The 18,975-nt window shown below is 41.5% G+C and overlaps 2 protein-coding genes across 4 annotated transcripts in view; one reads left to right on the top strand and one right to left on the bottom strand.

The window, feature by feature from the left end:
- Positions 1-7,088, top strand: part of GALNT7 (polypeptide N-acetylgalactosaminyltransferase 7) — a 68,569-nt gene extending 61,481 nt beyond the window's left edge. For both annotated transcript variants that reach the window (XM_053941661.1, XM_053941662.1), the window contains exons 10-12: positions 620-718; positions 2,001-2,129; positions 4,864-7,088. In XM_053941661.1, coding sequence (XP_053797636.1) covers positions 620-718; positions 2,001-2,129; positions 4,864-5,001 — 366 coding nt within the window. In that variant the 3' untranslated portion in view covers positions 5,002-7,088. The remainder of the gene's footprint in view (positions 1-619; positions 719-2,000; positions 2,130-4,863) is intronic.
- Positions 7,089-16,279: 9,191 nt separating this feature from the next.
- HMGB2 (high mobility group box 2) lies at positions 16,280-18,639 on the bottom strand. Of its 2 annotated transcripts, none has more exons than XM_053940594.1 (5): positions 18,576-18,639; positions 17,882-18,052; positions 17,569-17,714; positions 17,306-17,480; positions 16,280-16,822 (listed from the first exon to the last, which is right to left on the bottom strand). In XM_053940594.1, the coding sequence occupies exons 2-5, from the start codon at positions 18,029-18,031 to the stop codon at positions 16,667-16,669; spliced, it is 627 nt and encodes a 208-aa protein (XP_053796569.1). In that variant the 5' UTR covers positions 18,032-18,052; positions 18,576-18,639; the 3' UTR covers positions 16,280-16,666. The 2 variants fall into 2 exon arrangements, with proteins under 2 accessions (XP_053796569.1, XP_053796568.1); XM_053940593.1 differs by lacking the exon at positions 18,576-18,639 and adding an exon at positions 18,493-18,572.
- Positions 18,640-18,975: the final 336 nt, after the last annotated feature.

Here is an 18,975-nt window from a genome sequence, read left to right as displayed (position 1 = left end):
TTGTTGGCCCTTCTGAGAACAGAATGAGATAATCAGCAGTTGAGACATGCTTTATGACAGGACTTCTGTTCTTTATCCCTGTGCCTGTGCCTGCCCCTCATCAATTTTATTTCGTTTTTTTTTTCCTCTGTAATTGCTGCTGCAGAAGGTCCATCTGAGCAGCAGGGTCAGTGGGCTGTGCCTGGCTGTGGGTAATTGCTGCTGTGCATAACTTCTCTGCATCCTGTTTCTCTTCATCCACAAGATGAGAGCGACTTATCTGAGCTCCTGAGCTTATTTATGAAGACCTGGGAGATGGAACATGGTCTGATAGGAGATTGAATAAATTAAAATACTTGAAAGTCCTATATTTTGGTGTTATTAATTTGGAATTGAGCTTTGCAACTCTGGCTTTATCAGCATACTCTGACTTATGGAAGAGCCTGCAAATTAGCATAGGCAGGTTGAAGCTCCATCTCCCAGAGCTGTTAACATCAGTACTTAAATTTCATATACAGATTTGTCTAATCTCTCTGTCAGATACCTGTTTCTGGTTTGAGAGATAAGTGAGAATTTTCTGAACTCCTCAGTACTTATTTTTCCTTTGAGACTAACTTAGAGTGCAAAACCTCCTTTCCAGATTAGAGGCTTTGAAACCTCTTACTGCATCGACAGCATGGGGCACACCAATGGTGGCTTTGTTGAGCTTGGGCCATGCCACAGAATGGGAGGAAATCAGGTAAGGAGCTTGGAGGCAAGTCTGAAGGAGAATTGCTTGCTATGGATTGGTAACAGTCAGTTACTCTGTAAAGCCTGGACATCAAGTCACCTAGGTGCCAGCTACAAAGGTGGGAATTAGGGTTTTCTGTAAGCATACTGTCATTGCTAAAATAGAGCAGTCTGAAAATACCATTCCAAACATAAACGGTATGAAATTGAAGGCAAATTCATAATCCATTCTTCAGGGAAACAGGTACACGAAAAAGCAACAGTATTACTGCTTCAGCTCTTAGCATCGCTCCTGATTCACCGCTTACCTTTCTTTAATAATTAATCCTTCAGGAAAAAAGCCTTTACTGAGGCTCAAGTATGTAGTGAAGTTGTTTTGGTCTAAGCATAAAACACTTTTGTGCAGTAACTCATCTTCCACCACATTAGAGAAGAAAATGAGCAGAAATTTATCTCTGCTTCATTTACAAAGTAATTGACAGAACATAATTACTATTAGATGGTTGCAATCCAAGCTTTTATTGTGTTTGACCTGTATCTTCACAAACCTGCCCACACTACCACACAAACATGCTGTTCTGTCTTTATATCTTCTTTGCTGGTTGGAACATTTTTCAGAATTTAAAGTCCTTATTTAAGCCCATGTAAACTTAAACCAGGCAGTTTTTTTGTGGCAATTATAAAAGTGCATTTAGGATGATATTTTTAGAAATCCTATATGGATGAGCCCTTAGTAGCCCCTGGAAATGTCTCTTTTATTCTGATATTTAATGAAAAGGTTCCCTAAACTACTTTTTCTGCATATGCTACCCAAAAAACCCTGTAGCAATTATTCTGTAAGAAGTAGCTAGGAAAATCTTTTTGTATCTGGATGAATTAGATTGATTTCTTCCATGGGTAAAATGCCAAAGTTTTAGTGTCTTCATATGAAATTACTGTCCAGGATCAAGGACTTGCTACCAGGATTTTATAAAGATAATGGGTTGTTTGGCCATCAAATCATACAAAGGTTTGTAATAAAACACTTCTAGAAGTCCCTGAATAGGAATCCCTTTACCATTTTTGTCTTTCTGTTTAAGTTTCTTGGTTTCCTAAGTCCTACAGGAAAGTTAACCATGAAATTTAGTATTGTGATAGTAATAATGTGTTATGCAAAATAAAGAACCCTTATGAAAGACAGGTGTAATAAAAACAGAAAATATTTTCAATGTTGCAATTTCAGTGTATTTGCAGTGTGCATAAAATGGTTGTTGAGTCAACTGTTATGAAAATGGCTTTTTCTTTTCCGTTAGCTTTTCCGAATCAACGAAGCAAATCAACTCATGCAGTATGATCAGTGCTTAACTAAAGGACCAGATGGATCCAAAATTATGATTACACACTGTAATCAGAATGAATTCAAGGAGTGGCAATTCTTCAAGGTATGCAACAGATATATAGAAGAAAATAAATTTTTAGATTTCATACTGGGGTTTTTTGCACCTTTAAAAAATTGTTTTATGTGTATCTAAAATTAAAGATCTATGACAAGGTTAATTGAATGGAGTACATTTTTAATGGCACATTCTCAGAAATACATGCTTGCTAGAAAAACTTCCTCAAGTAAAAGATCCTTTCATTTAGTGAATCTAGTTCCTGTCTTCTGTAGCAAAATCTTTAAGGAAAACTCCATGAGGCTACATTTGTTGCCACAGAGACATTAGGAGTTAGCAGGTGTCTCAGAGGAAGCCAAGAGCATGTCACTACTAGTGACAGACTTTATAAAAGCTTTTAGTGCCATCACCCTCTCTGCTTGTATGCTCTATATCAAGAAAGTCCTGTTATCTCATATATGCTGTGAGAAGATGGCTTAAATGCTGGAGTGCATTTAGAAGCTAGGGTCAGTATTAGGTCTCATTTTGGGCAGTCTAAACTGAAGTGTTTCTCTCTTTAAAGACTGAAGATATTTTTAAGCCTACATAGAAACAGGTAAACGTAAGATTACTCTGTCTTTTTGTGTTGTCTTTGTCTGCTTCAGTATTTCACTTCCTGTTCATTAGCCATTCTCTAGTAATAATAACATGCTCTGTTCTTAATCCTGGGTGTGGTGCTGTTATAATGCTACTGCAAAATCTATAAATTTTTAATAAGGACTTGGAATGTTGGCTGATATACATGTGAGCGCTGCTACACTCTATTTAGTCATTACATCTGTAAGTCTTCTATTCATATAAGTTTTGTTAGTGTTGCTTTAAAAAATGCCTAAGTTTCTATTTCTGTTTGTCTCTTAAGAAAGTGAGACTGAATAGTCTAGGGGTGACGTTATCCTTGGATATAGCCACATATAACTTGGTTCTACATCTAAGAAACTATTCTATGTCAATTTTTCTTCAGCTTATATGGCTGGCATATTGCATATTTATTAATTCATTAGCTGGTTATCTGGATTCTTTATTCTTTGTCTGAAAGATGCAGGCACAGTTGAGAGCAGTGAAATCTATTTGTTATTCTTTAAGCTACTCCACATTTTCTGGTGTTTGCATAGAGTTAGGAAATATCAGGTACCACAATGCCATCTCCATCCAGCCCAGCTTCCTTGTGCTGGATAGACAGACAATTTTTTTTAAACATGAAATGTAAAAATCAATAAGCAGTGGCAGGTAAGTTCCAATTTCAGCTTTAATATTTCAGCAGAATAATATGTAGCAGTTTTTAACTGTCCAGCCATTCTAGTATGTCCCAGCATGTTACTTGGCTTCTTTCTAAGAATTTCATTTATGCAAGATCCATTTCTTCTGCACTAGCACCAGTTGTGTAATTGTTTGCTTATTATCACAAGTTATAAGGAAGCCCAGTAAGCACAGTCTGGGCTGTAGAACAAAACATTGACTGGCTTCTAGAAAGAAAAAAAAAAGGGAGGATAAGAATGAAAGGACCACCAAGGGTGTGTAACCAAATACTAGGAATTGGGCACACTGCTGTGCGGTACAGAGGGAATAACTGTTCTGCTAATGGTGAAGGTGTAAGGAATGAGACACTTACAGACTGCTGAAAAATGTTGTGGCCTTGTGTAAATTAATGCTGCAAGGAAATTTTTTCTGGTTGGTCAGTTGGCTGTCTCTGAAACAAACAGTGTGCCAGTTTGGTGAGTGTAACATGTGCTGCTTGAGCACTGAGCAGTAGCAGGGCTTTCAGTGCCTGTAAGCAAACATCAAGAACAGGGCTGGTGGTGGTCTGCCTGTTGCTTTTGTTTAGATATCCATTTGTCTCTCCAACTAGAGGACCTCCACATCTGGCCACACAGCAGGAGCCAAGTATTGATGTGAATGAACATTTGGCTGTGTACATGTGTGTGGGGGTGATGGAGAGGGTCCCCATGCCAGGGGTATGTGTGTGCACGGGGCAGGGCTGCAGAGCCCTGGCCCCTCAGTGCCATAGGCTTGCTTCTGCTCCCTTCCCCTCCACACTGGATGCAGCCAGTCAGTGAGTCAGGGATGCCTCTGGCACACGGGGTCAGCAAGCAGGAGAGGAGTCACAGACCAAATGCAGGAGAGTGGAGCATGGGAGCACAGTGGGTGTGGAAGGAGACAGACGTGCGAGAGTCAGCCTGAGTGTGCCTGGCGCAATAGGTTTGTACTTCCTTAGGCAGCCTCCTGTTGCTCCAGAAGCCAGACTTAACTCTTACACTCTTTACTCCTTCTTCTGCCAGCCAAACAGGGAGCCAAGTTAGTACCTTTTTTTACTCCTGTGCTGTTAATGTTGCTGTTGTGCATTTGTTTTCTGTGAGGGCTCACTGGAGGAGGACCTGCCCAGTGAAGTCCTCATAGAGCTGTCCTCAATAGTTAATCTTCTACTTTGGTTACAGGATGGATGAAAAGGCTAGAAGCATTTTAGATAGAGTTTTGCTTATTTTGTTAGCAGTTTGTTGCCTAAGAGAAACAGGAGGCATCTCAAGAGGACCTACAGGAACCAAAGATTTAATATGAAGGCTGCAAAGTGCTATGTTTACCAAATAGTAAAATGAGTGTAGATCTGATCTGTTTTGGGATGCTGAAAACTGGATTTGTAAATAACTATATTGCAGATGTAAAGAAAGTGTTAAAAAAAAAACCCAAAAAAAGAAAATAAACCCAACACAAAAACCCAACACATTTTCCTGATGGTTTTGTCTTTCAGAATCTGCACAGATTTACTCACATTCCATCAGGGAAGTGCTTGGATCGCTCCGAAGTCCTCCATCAAGTTTTCATTTCAGAGTGTGACTCCAGTAAAGCAACACAAAAATGGGAAATGAACAACATCCTTAGTGTGTAGACAGACAAAACCTACCTACTGACGCATTCATTTGTACAGGACTGAAAATAGCCTGAAAACTGCTGCAGTTATTAACTTTGTACAGCTGTGAGCCTCCTGGCTTGGATGAAGGACATAGAGGAACTGTGATTATTACAATAACATTATCATCCGCAGTTAATGTTTACAAAACTGCTTTACCTTAAACTCTGTAGATGTTTACATCTTTTTGTTTCAAGATGTTGGTAAATTAATGTGCTGTTAGCTATGGTTCATAGGAACATAGTTAAAAGCGTTGTCGTCTTCTTTGGGATTACACTCAGGGGTCTGAAGGCAGTTTTTTTACACACACTTGAAAAGGTTGTAGTAATCAGATTTTCATAGAACTTGGTGATTATCAACCTGTTGTATATTTTTATTTAATTTTACATCTTACTAAGCACTGCCACAGGTTATTAGCCAGGGTGGCCTTCTCTCACAGTCATGCTGCTTTTTTGGAAGATGAATTTCAACATATTTAGTGCCTCTTTCATTTCTCTCTTTCACAAGGAAAGCATTTATTGGAAATTTACAGTGGGTTGTTCTGAACTGTCACCAGGGGTAGGGACCATCCGTACCACCCTATGTAATTACTGTGCTAATGAAGACAAATTTCTATTGCCAGTTTGGCTGCTCTGCTCCGACTGAATGCTTGGTACGGTGGAAGGAAGACTGTCAAGTTTAGTGCTAATGTGGTACAATTTGATGGAGGTAAGCACCCTCATGAATCCAGTTAAGAATTTATAAGCACTAATTTGCTTGTTTAAACCATGCCTTACATAAAAATAATTAAAATCAACAACAACAAACAAGCTGCACAATTATGTAAAACTTGGAAAGAATCAAATATTTCATTTATACTGCTATTTTAAATGGAAATCACTTAGAGGTGGACTAAAACTTTTAATTAGGCAAAAAACATCCAGCTACTTAACACATCTGTGTAATTCATCACAAGGACATCTGTCAGCCAGTTTGGGTGCCAGATTTAGATTCCAAAAGAGAAATGGAAATCCTGAAATCACACTGTTTGTACTAATTTTCTTGTTATTTCTGTCATTCACAACGTCTCCAGAGGGATTGCAAACACGAAAAACCAACTGCTTGGTGCTATAGTGTACAGAGTAGAATGTGAAGAAGTTGTTTCTAAAAATGTTCTGGAAAGGAGTTGATGGGAACTCCTTTAGGAATATAAATATTCACTCTGAACGAATACAGAGGTGGAGAGGAAATGACTTATCCTCACTTCCTTTCTCTAGATTTTGTAACTTAAATGTTGACATCAGTGTACTGATTCCATAACTGTTATCCCTATAACATGTCACACAATTAAGTATAACTAAATACTTCCCTGAAGTCTAGAATAGCATTGCATGCAGTTTCCATTGATGTTAACAAGGGTTATGTATCATATTTGGTGACAGAGTTGGAACTTATAGGGCTGTCAGCACTGATCTATTAGTTTGGGATCTTTCCTAGTTTCTTTAAACTCATCTATCCTTTCAGAGCTATGAAAAATAGAAAATAAAGGAGGGAGAAACTGGAAAAAATGAAAAGAAGGTTTTGTGCTGGTACTTGTTCCTTGTGTGTGTGAAAACTGACTCCATTTGTGTGTTGGGTAGATTAATTTAATCATACAACTATGCATAAGAGAAAGAATGGTGGCACATAAATTGTGCAGGTGTGCATTTTAAATGGGTATTATGTGCAATTCATTGAAAGCTGATGCTGTATGTGAATATGAATCTGTATGTGAGACTGAAACCTTACAAAACATGAGATCATAAGAAGCTGTTGCTGTAATGACTTTCCTACTATAGCCGGCTTGGAAAAAAATAATTCCCATAATCTTGCTTTGTAAGTTGATGATAATATCACTATGCATTTCTACATATTTTATAAATTTGATTTATGCAGATTTTGATACACTGTATGTTTCTGTAGAAATTGTATAAATCTTTAAAAAATTTATTAGGGAAAAATCTGGGAAACCTATGTATATCTTACTCATGGGTTGCTTGTTTTTTAGGTGAAGTAAATAAAATATTTGAATTTTTTGTTTTACTATACTTTTGCAGAGTAAAGATTGATTATTATCTTTACAGAAATCCCTATATCTCAAAATCTAGAAAACTTAAATGTTGCAAACTTAAAAATATTAAATGCAGTTTAAGTTCTATCTAGGTACTTTTTGTTGCATCTGTGGGGACTCAGATTTTTTCCCAGTGAAATGAAAGCTTAAATTCCCACTGAGAACTGCCACATGGACACATTTGGATTTTTGTATGACCTGCCCTGATATAATTAGGTAGATTTAATATGCTCATAGAAAATGAACTTGAGAATAGAACCAAAGGCCAGGTCTAGTTTGTATTGTTTTTACTGTGTCTTATCTTAGTTCATTTATGCTTCCACCATGTTTCAACCAAACCACCATGTTTCAAGAGACATGTTTCAACCAAACTTTATTTTTTCCTCAGAAGGTTCCTTAGCAAAGGAGGATGTAATTAAATCAGGGCATGAAAGAGACAAATTCTAAGAGCAAACCTAAGTGCTGAAATCTACAGGGCTTTTTTCACAAATGGGATTCTTGCTTCCCAGCCATATCTGTCAGAGAACTTTGGAGTATTCAGATTTCAAAAGGCTCTTTTGACAAAACCCTGGAGTTACAGCACAGGCTATTCCTGTAGGCAGCACCTTTTTATGTATGGAAACAGGGACTGATAGGAAGGAGGGGACATCTTTCTTTATTACCAGAGATCCTGGCCCCAGGAGAACCTACCGCACGCTTAGGACAGTACCAAAGACATTGTCCCCACTGATGGATTCCTAGAATCAGTGCATTCTCTTTCCCTACTGCCAGTCAATCTCCTTCACTACTGCCTGCTTCTTCCATACCATTTGCCTCCAAACTGCAGTCCCGAAAGCCAAAACCTATCAACTTACTGCTCTAAAACTACATCAAGAAACTTGAGATCTATTACACCATGCCAGAGATGTTAAAATTTTATGCTTAACTCTTGATCTGTGAGCCTTCTTGCAAAAAAAAGCAAAACATACCACTGCCCGTAAAACACAAAAGATGCTTTGGTAGATTTTGCTGTTTATAAAGCACAATTTTCCTTTTACTTTAAAAACCATCAAATTGTGCAAGAATCTATGGAGGCAAAGTAATAAGGAGAGTTTAAGAACATGAAGAAAAAATTATCTACACTTTTGAACATAAGCTTTATTTCTGTAAAAGCATTTATTGTTTGTCCCCTGCTGCTGAGCTTAGATCCATCAACTGTAATAGGTGAAAAGAAATAAGGGGAAACAAATTGGCAAATTTTCTATTTTTGGTTGTTCTCATTGCTATGAAAGTCATGAGAATAGTAGGTCCTGCTGTGTTCTGGAATTTTATCCTGCTTACTTTAATGAGAATAATCTGAGAAGTGTCAGTGGTTATCTTCCAGGGTAATAAGTATTTTCAGGGAACATCAGAAGTGGTTGCCAGCATTTGGTCCTGTGGCTGTTGACTTTACCCTTCAAGCCTACTCTGAACTCCTGCAATGTTGGATCTGTAAATTGTGTAGCTTGGCTGGCACTATATAAAAAGAGTCTACGTAGAACGAATCTAGTTAGAGAAAGTGATAGGCTGTCAAAAAATGTACGTGATTTTGGCTCCCTTGGGTTTTGAATAAAACCCAAAGCATAAACCGTAAGTGACCCCTGAAGTCTGAAACCAGTTTGGCCCTCCTGTCCTGGGGCCTCACTGCTGCCCCAGGTGTGTGCACTGGTGTGAGCTGTCCCCCTCGTCACACCCTCAGCTGTGGGAACTGCTGTGGAGCAATAGCAGGAAGAAGTGTTCATATGGATTTTACATCCCAGTAACCCAGGTAATGGTTAGTAACCTTTGTTTTTTAAAATCTTAAAAATCTGACGTGTTCTTTATATGGAGGAGCTAATGAAGTGTTCTCCAGGACCACATAATGAGGGGCCTGGTGATATTAAAACTAAGGTGTCTGCACAACCCTTGGGATTTTTACCTCATTGCACTACTCTGTGGCTTTTCTGAATAACATTGTGGATGGAGACTCTCCAGGAAAGCAGTGGTCTGTGGTGGCTGATGGGTGGCTGAACTGACTGATGAAAAATGCATGTTCCTTCAGTCAACAGGTCAATGAAGGTGACAGGCATCCAAGTCTGTAAGGAGGAGTTAGAGCTGCTGAAAAACCAAGATGAAAAGGTTTGTTTGCATGTTAGAGCCATACTTTTTCCTATTAATTTGCTTCACAGAGAAGAAACACAATTGTTTTAGGGACAGGAACAGTGCCCTCTCTGAAGTGGAGTGCAGCTAAAGCAGGGCTGAGGGCAGGGTGTGTCCAGCAGCTCTCGTGAATGCAATCATTCAGTGTGAAAGCAGATCTGCCTCCAGTGATCTAATATTCAAATGATGTTTCTTGTGCAGGAGTAAAAAAAAAAAAAAAAAAAAAACCCAGAAAGGTGGGAGAAGTAGCATAGCTCTAATTCATAATGAAAAACAAACAAACTAATGCCTGAGATAAGCATGATGGCAATAGCAGCCTTCTGGCTGAGCATCCCTGGGAAAGGGAAAATGAATGGAGAGATGATATTATACTTCCCTGGAAAGGGCTGCTGGTGGCAGTGTGTGTCAGCTAAGAAGGCAGCATGCCCAGACTGCTGTTTAGCTACAGCCTTCAGATGAAGAAGCACAGCTTGGAATGGGCTTTGCGAACCACGTGAAGGCACTAAGGTGGAAATAGGAATCCAAATACAGCCTTTCCCCTTGAAATTTGTAGGAGGATATCCCCAGGAAAATAATGTAGGGCAGTATCTTTCTAGTAGCCCTGACATTAGACAGGAGTAGGTCTTCTGAATCATCTGTGTGTGAGGGTGCATGTTCCCTGAGTTAGACCTGCCATGGGAAACAGCATTAGCACTTGTGGGAAACGGCTGGGCCAGAGCCATGGAGACTGGTACTGGCACTTCTGAGGGCTGGTCGTGAAAACACCCCACTGCAAGCTGATGAAAACACCTCTCCATACAGCCAGGGACTTTGTCCCACCGTGTCATTCTGCACAGGAGACCCTGAGCCCTGCCTGGCAATGCAAGCTGTGCCAGCCTGAGCCTGTGGGATGGCTGCAGCACCTTGCCAGAGCCCTCAAGGCCATCACAATTGCCCAACAGACAGCTACAAATGCAGGTGTTGTGTTTTTATTTCTGAGGCAACAGAAACTGTGGAAGAAAGCAGAACTGGATGAAAGTAGAAGCCTTCTGGAAGATTCTTTTGAGTTCCTAAGAAGCAGAGATTTGGGAAAGCTGACCAAGAGAGAAAGCGTGCCCAGCTCTGGAAGGCTTCTAGTCATGCTGCTCTTTCGATTGCATTGAGGAATGCACTGAAGTCCTGCCTGTCCTGAAGATGCCAAGGAACCTCTAGAGATACAGCTAAACAACCTGGCAATGGGAAGGAAAGCTGTCTCTCCAACCATCTGGGAGAGAAGGTAAGATGGTATGAGGTGTTGCTGAGGAAAACTATTTCTGTAACCCTGTAGCAGAGTAGGGTCTGGTTACTATTGGTAAAAGCTTTTGAGAATAAAGTAATATTGAATGGGCCATTTCCAGCTGGAGATAAACACTCCTGGGTTTTTTTTTTTCCTGTAACATTATCCCATTATCTTCCAAGTCAGTATGAGAAAAATGGTGTCCATGTTCCAGAATTATGGGCAAGCTGAAAAATATTTTGAATTAGGATAAGAACTGATCATAACATTAAAACACTAAGCACATGCAAGATCAGATCAAAAGTCTAGGTAGCACAGCAGCCTATCTCACTCAGAGGTCAGAAGGATCATTGTGGTCAAAAGGTGCAGGGCAGTGAAAGGATGCTGCAAGGATACATGTCTAACCTTGTCTCTGCTTCTGGCATGATATAATTCAAGCACTTTCTGACTAGAGTTGGCTTTTCTATTTAATAGTATAGAATTTCTCCAATGACTGCTTTAGTCTAGGCAGACTTCAGTCATGTATCATCTGATTTATGCAAAAAGTTTTAATGTTTCTGAAGAGGCATGCTGGCTCTGCAGTGCACTCCACTCCTGTGACAATCAATGAGCTATAGGTGAATTATGAAGCTTGTTAAAGGTCTTAATTCCTGAAGGGGTTGTTACTAACTGTCATTTAGTGACAAGGGGTAGTCAGTGCTAGGTCAGTGGAGAGTTCAGTCTGTCAGGAGCTGGTTTCAAGGTAGCAGCACTGACAAGAACATCAATAACCGCTCATTTTTCAAAGGGCCTTTCAGAATTTTGTGGTCTTGTCCATACAAACATCATCCCTCCAGCTCTGCTGAAGAAATTATTTATGGGTACAAACTTTACCATTAGACGTTTGGGCCAGGAAATACTGACAATAGCCATACAACTTACCAGTGGAGCCCTGGATCTGCTAGCTATAAAGATTTTTCTGGTGGTTGACTTCATATTCAGTCCTGGAACATCATGAGCCTCTCCAACACTGAGACTAAAGGAGATAGTTGGTTTCAGGTTGTCAGGATAATCAGAGCAATGTACAGGTTCACTTACTAGTTGGTGCTGGCCTGTGACAATTAAGTAATTTGAGGATTTTGTGTAGGGAGTCATCTTTTTTTATCAGGTAGATCTGAATCTTGTGTTACTCCACAGTTAGGAGACTTAATGTATCCCTGAAGGGCTGTGTGCATTGGAGAATGCAGCAGTGAGCTCAGCATCTGGGCTCTGTTATGGGATTCTTGACATTGGATTCAAATAGGATCATGGAAAAGCAGATGGATTGTCATGCAGCTCATACAAGAGGCCCAGCAATTTCTGGACATGCAAAGCTTGCTGGCCAAACACTTAGATATTTCAGGATGTGTAAAGAAATAGAAGCCAAAATGAGAAAACAAACAGAAAAATAAATCTATACTAAGGCGAGTGAAGTGAGATCAGCAATTGTCACTACCACAGCAAATAATCCATCACTGAACAATATGTACTAGATTATGTACCAATGTTATAGACCAGATGCCTATGATAAACTGTTATGGAAAAGTTCAATACATCATGGGCTAATCAAAGGTAAAACTCCTATTTCTTTTTTTGTTTTGTTTTTTTGTTTTTTTGTGATTTTCTCTCCACGATCATTTGCAACTTCATTAGTGTTCTAGGAGTTTTAAAGCCTATATATACTGAATATATACAGTTCCCAGGTCTGTAGCTGTTCTAATCAAGACACACATACACACACACACATGTGTATTTACGATTTTCCAGACCATAGGTTTAGCTTTGGAAAAATAAGACCAGCTTTGTAAATAGGCTTTGTTCTTTGATGACCTAAGAAAAAGGAAACCTCCTATTTCTCCAGGAAAATGATAATGCAATACTGAATATGTGTTTTGTTTGTAACTCTTTTACCTGATAATGCCTAACATGCTATTTGCCTTCCTAGCAAACATTCATTATATCTTCACAGAATTATCTGTTACAGCTCCAGCATCTCCTCTAGACTAATGTAATATTACCTCATATTACCCATAACTTGAATGTTAGGCCTGCTTTTCCCCCTTCACATGTGAAAGGGAAGCACATATTAGCATGTAATACAATTTGTACTAACACCATATCTCACCTTCTGGTTTTACTGTTCCTGTCACTTCAGGCTGCAGGCTGACTTTGCAGATCTTCACTGTTAGCTCTTGTTATTCATGCAAGATCTTCCATGGTGATTTATTTCTTTTATGAGAAGTAGACCAGAAAAGGTCAAGTAGATCAAACCTACCTGATCTCCTTTACCTTAAGGTTCACAGATTTCTTCAAAGAATATTTACAGCTCTATGGAATGTGATTTCCTCTTGGGAAATCACAAGTTCTATTTAGCCATTTGTCCAGCAATTCTCAGCTGTACTGTGGCTCCTACCAACTTGTCATATGGACATTCCTGGTCTGAAGCTCTCTGCATCTCCACAGAATGTTTTCTAAAAATTAGCATTGTATTTGTGACCTTCCATTCATCTAGTACTCATGAAGTCAGTTTTAAATGAAAAAAATATAAAGTACAGTTCAAAGTTCAGCCATTTCATCGCTTGAATTTCCTTAGACCTCTTGGATGAATACCATCTGTCCTGTGATTTTGTTTCAAGTTCTTTTGCACTTGGATTTGAGACAGATACTTTACCATGCTTCTTCCATTAAAAAATTTTGTCATGAAAACTTCCTGAAACCCCTCTACAAGGTTAAAAAAGTTTTCTTCTAGACATTGCTACTGTATCTTGAGCATGCATTATCCCTGGGACAGTTTGGCAGCCGTCTTGGATCTGTGGATGCACAGGCTTTGGATGAGTTAATTTTCTTACTAGTAGCTGGTACAGTGCTGTGTATTGGATTTAGGGGGAGGATAATGTTGATTTAGTTGTCACTGAGCAATGTTTACACTTAGTCAAGGACTTTTCAGCTTCTCATACTGACCTGACAGCAAGGAGGCTGGGAGTGCACAAGGAGCTGGAAGGGGACACAGCTGGGACAGGTAAGCCCCACCACTGAGCAAACAGATATTCTATGCCATAAGAGTCAGCATATAACTAGGGTGAAAGGGTGAAAGCTGGCTGAAGGACATTTTTTGGAAACTGGCTGTGCATTACTGCATGGTTGCTTTTCATTTGCATCTCTTCGTTTGCATTTTTTTATCTTTTTGTTATTTTCCTTTTCAGTATAATTTATTCATTTATTATTATTTTATTTCAATTATGAAGCTGCTTCTATCTCAAGGCATGAGTTTACTTACTTTTACCATTCCAGTTCTCTCCCTCATCCCACTGTTTGGAGGAGTGTCTGGCTGTGTGAGACTTGGTTGCTGGTTGGAGTTCAGACATGACAGATGTGTTTGAAAGTTGTTCATCTGTTTTCTCATGTTGCTCTGATGCTCTTTTGCTTTGCCACACGTTGCTGTGTCTGGTCTGTTGATGTGCGGGGTTTTTTTTTGGCTTACTGGTTTAGAAATAACTTGAACTTTCTAAAAACTGTTTTCCTACATTTGTTATTCTCTCATTCTTCCTCTTTATCCACCTCAGACTTACTTTTGGTGGTATTTTGGTCTGTTTTACTGTGTGGGATGTCTTTATGCTGAACATGTAATGAAATGTGAGAGTTCTTCCCAGTGCATCCAACCATTTTGGGTAAAACTTAGTTTTGGTTTTAGACTCCCCAGCTCACCTCCAGTGAGTTATTTCATAAGTTCATCCGTATTGAGCAGTGATGTGAAAAACTAATTTAGCTTTTCTTCTATGGCCTTATCTGTACTGAACATTCCCCTTACACTTTGATTACTTATTAGTCCTTTCAAGCAAGTGCTCACAGATGGGCATTACATGAACTCCCTGACCTGACACATCATACTTTTTAAAGCTTAATTTGAAAGCAGTAATTTTCATGTACTCTTTTCCACTTGCCTTTATATTGAACATCCTTCTTGCGAAAAGGACAAAATATGAGGGTTTTTTTTTTTAAATGTTATCTTTATTCATGGCATTGTTCTCAGTTGATAGATCAGCCTGATGCAGAGTTTTTGGTTTGCAACTTGTAAGGACACCTGAAGGGCTGTATTTTGTTTCAAATTAAAAAAAAAAAGTCAAAAAATCAAATTAGTCAATGTACTCTGACTTTACCCCTTCACTGCAGAAAATTTAAATAATCTTATCAGAAAGACTTCATGAAGCATCACTGTTCTGATTCAGGGAGAGATTGTTAGAAGTGAGAGGACATGATGGTGCATTTCTACAGGGAAGTCCGAACAGGATGTGGTAACAAGATCAGCATGATCTTGGAAACACACTGTAACAGGGAATTGCCTCTAGATGGAAGAATTTCTGAGTTAAGGATACAGGTGCTGTAGGACTGCAAATTCTACAGCAAAAAATGTTCTTGAGCACTGGAGGTGCTGTCCTGCCTCTCACTTCTGGTTTATGCCTGCAGCTTCAGGAAATCTGAGCCTGAAAAATGGAGCCACTGATCTCACCTGTGCCAAGTTATCTCTGGCAGGTCCAACATGCAAAACAGCAGGTAATCCTTCTGATGCCACTTAAAATGTCTCAGGGGCAGGGTGAGGAAGAAAAAGCAACTCTGGGTTTCTAAGGCTCTCAAAGATTAACACCTACTCCAGTATAAAAATATTTGAATTGCCTTTACAGTTACTTAATTTCCATGTTTTTCTCAAGCCTGTTTCAGAAAGTGCTTGACCTACCCAGTGACATTTACTGTAGTAATGTCCTGAAAACACATTTTATCTTACACATAGTACAATGATGGGACACAAACTTACTTCATAAGCTAATGGACAATAGGGACACATTTTAAACAAAATCTTGGAAGCCTGCCCTTTATATTACTTAATTTTTTTAGACATTACACATTCAGGGCTGGGCTTTTCAAGGGCTAATAAAAGTTATTTCCTGGTATTTAGCTCAACAAATTAAACTTGAGCTATTTAGTTTAGCTGCAGGATCTCAAATTCCCTAGTTGAAAACTAGGTACCTAGTTAGGTACCTAGATTTAAGCCTTTATATGTATTAAAGTAAAATAAAAAGTGAAAGCCAAGAAATAGTATAACTTGTTACAACCACAAACAGGAACGTATCAGGCACATTCTATACAAGTGCCTTTGTTCTATATAAATGCCTTCTCTTTCTGCAGGAATCTACTGGCATGTGTGGAGGTAACATTCCAACATTTTTCATGCTGTTCTGCAAGCCGTGTATTTTATGAGAATCCAGTAATACTGGAGCCAGGGGCAGAGGGAAGGAGTAGCAACATCTGGGAAGACATGCCTCTAACCACATCTGTCTTATAGCCAAGGCCAGTGACCCTGAGCTCTGGAAGAGAAAGTTCCAAACATTCACTCATTATCAGCTACTATGCCAAAACAAAGGCCTGTGCTTCAGCAGTCCGGGGAAACAAGATAACCCAGGAGTAATTATCAAGAACTTCACTACTTAAGGGATTTTTTTTCACCCACAAGGTAACACAGACAAAGCTACTGTAAGGAAAGTGTCAGTCTTAACTAATGTTAGTGAGAGAGGAAATCAGTTAAAGGAGTTTAAGTGGCAGCAAAAGCTCCAGGAGTCAATGCTTAAGGGACTTGCCAGTTTTGCAGTAACAGCAAGAGCCCAAGAACACTGCATGTTCCCACACAGGATTCCAGCACTCTGGGGGTGCCTAGCCTCTCAGAAACATCATGAACACAAAAAGAATAATGTACAACATTTTATTACAAAACTGTTATAAAAGTAATACAATGCAACAAAAATACTACAAAATATAAGATCAGCTATTAAGCTACCTTTGTTTTACTTAGCTAAAAGGAAACACCTGGCTATCAGTCACTGAATTTCAATAAAACCATTAAATATGCAGAAACAGCAGAAACATTCAACAACTTTTGTTTTTCCAAACCGAACTGTAGCAGCCCTTGGCTACTGCTTACATTATAAACTGAAGTCTCCCTACAAAGAACCACATTACCTATACACAATTCTGTACAGATTTTTATACTGAAGCTAACAATGAGCTGCACTTGAGTTCACATTCTTAGCAAAATATTGGATTCCGAGCATAAATCTTTACAGCAGGACATTCATTTATTCTTCATCCTCATCTTCTTCCTCCTCTTCCTCATCCTCTTCCTCTTCTTCCTCCTCCTCCTCTGGTTCTGCTTTCTTCTTAGATCCTGCAGGCCTACCTGGGCCCTTCTTTCCTCCATCACTCTTGCTCTTGGCACGATATGCTGCAATATCCTGCAAGAAAAATGCTTTTAAGTTGCTAGCAATAGAACACAGAAGATAAATCTGTACTGCTTTGGTATTTCAATACTACTGTACTGCATAGATCAGATCCAGCGCATGCAAGAAAGCAGAATTTCCACCTTGGGACTTTCATGCTTAAATCTTTAAGCAAAAGAACATGCAATGCAGACAGTTTTAAGAATTTTAGAATTACCATGGTGCTTTGGAGTCTGACTATATTTATTTTAGCAAGCAGATGACCTGTTTTCTGGTAGTAAAGCATCTTACTGGTAAAATCTCTAGACATGCAAAACCCACATCCAGGTTCACTGTAAGGGTTCCAAATGTCTGCCCCACCACACCTTTCCATGTCTTCTAAAGGCTGACAGAAAGCATTAAGAATTACAAGTCCCATATGGTGTGGGTGCAAGACACAAGTCAGATATTTACAGTGATCTCCACTATTTTAACTTTCTTGTATTACTTTTACTGTACCTTTTCATACTTCTCCTTTAGTTTTGCAGCCTTCTGTTCATATGGCTGTTTATCTTTGGCCGACTGTTCAGACCACATTTCACCTAGTTTCTTTGCTGTATCTCCAATAGACAAGCCAGGATGTTCGTTTTTGATTTTCGGACGGTGTTCAGAACAGAAAAGGAAGAACGCAGACCTACATCAAGAGACAGTGATTAAAGTTAAGTATCAAGCTATTAGAATAATTTTTTTCTGTGGGGGGAGGGAGTCATAGAAACACTCACGGCGGTCTTTTAGGAGCGTTGGGGTCCTTTTTCTTTCCCTTCTTCTCGCCTTTGGGAGGAACATAGTTTTTCATCTCCCTGTCATAACGAGCTTTGTCTCCTTTAGCCATTTCTTCAAATTTTCCTTTTTCCTTGCTTGACATTGTCTGTGGACACACGGAGGGGAAAGAAGAGTCTGGATGAGATAAAGCAGCTACTGACCCACTAACGCCTAAGCAGCAGCTGCTACCAAGGATCTTTTCCCAGCAGCCCGCAGCAGGGGCGGGGGCTGGTCCGGCGAGGGCTCAGCACGGCCCGGCCCGGCCCCGCTCACCTTCCACCGCTCCGAGCACTTCCGCGAGAACTCTGCGAAGTTGACGGACGAGTCCGGGTGCTTCTTCTTGTGCTCCTCGCGGCACGTCTGCACGAAGTACGCGTACGAGGACATCTTGCCCCGCGGCTTATTGGGGTCGCCTTTGCCCATGGTGAGGTCGGCGGCGGGTCCCTGCGAGAGGAGGTAGGAGGTGGGCGGAGAGGCGGCGTGAGGCGGGGCCGCGCCTCAGGCCGTTCCCGCCTCTCGCCCGCCGGCGCCTTCCCGCCCCAGCGCGCCCGACCCCGCCCCGCCGCAACCCCCGTGCCCGCGCCTCCCCCGCCGGGACCGCGGCACCTTCCGCCGCCGGGCGCCTCTCCCCGCCCCCCGCGGCAGCCGCGGCGGGCAGCCCGCCCGGCCCCGCCGCCCGTGCCCCAGCCCTCCCCGCCGGGGCCGGGGCCACCGCCGCCCTCCCGGCCCCACCCGCCCGCCAGGAATCCTCCCCTCAGCCCCGGGCGTGCCGCCCGCCCGCCGCGGGAGCCCGTCGCTGCCTCTGCGCCCAGGACCGCCGCTGGTGTCCGCTCCTTCCCGCTCCCTCCGTCCCTCGCGGCGCGCTGACGCTGCGCGGGCCTTGCCTGGCTGAGCGGAGCGGAGCGGGCGGCGCGGGGCTCTGCTCCCTCAGGTGCTGCTGCCGAATGGTGCCCGGCCGCGCACTTACCGCCTCTTGTTTTCCGCGGCACTGCCCGCCACAGCAACCCGACCCGCGGCGCCCGAGAGCCCGCCGCGGCCCATTGGCTGCCGCGCCGGTTCAAACTGCCTGAAGCTCCGCCCCCCGGCGCGGAAGCCGGACGGGATTGGCTGTCTGCCGCTCTGACGTTGGCGGCCGAGCTACTCCCGGGCTAGGACGAGCGCGAGGGGGACGTTGGCGCTTATACCCGTTGGAACCGGTTGGGGTGAGGAGAGCGGGGGGCGGGGCTGGGCGGAGCGCGCTGGGCGGCGATTGGGGGAGAGGGACGGTTTAAAAAACCGCGGGGGCCCCTGCCATTGGCCGGCGGGGGCTGCGGCCGATCTGATTGGGCGGAGCGCGGGGGCCGCAGCGTGGTTTAAAAATACAAAGG

This window comes from Vidua chalybeata, chromosome 4 (genome assembly GCF_026979565.1).
Source record: "Vidua chalybeata isolate OUT-0048 chromosome 4, bVidCha1 merged haplotype, whole genome shotgun sequence".
NCBI classification, from domain to species: domain Eukaryota; kingdom Metazoa; phylum Chordata; class Aves; order Passeriformes; family Viduidae; genus Vidua; species Vidua chalybeata.
This window is presented reverse-complemented; position numbering and strand designations above follow the sequence as displayed.

What these genes read in the sequence shown, in the direction of transcription:
- HMGB2 (XM_053940594.1), bottom strand. Translation starts at nt 18,031, where the DNA reads ATGGGCAAAGGCGACCCCAATAAGCCGCGGGGCAAGATGTCCTCGTAC. An exon ending in AACGCTCCTAAAAGACCGCC is followed by an intron (nt 17,481 to 17,568) that starts GTGAGTGTTTCT and finishes CTCTTGATGTAG; the next exon opens with GTCTGCGTTCTTCCTTTTCT. An exon ending in TAAAGGAGAAGTATGAAAAG is followed by an intron (nt 16,823 to 17,305) that starts GTACAGTAAAAG and finishes TTTTTCTTGCAG; the next exon opens with GATATTGCAGCATATCGTGC.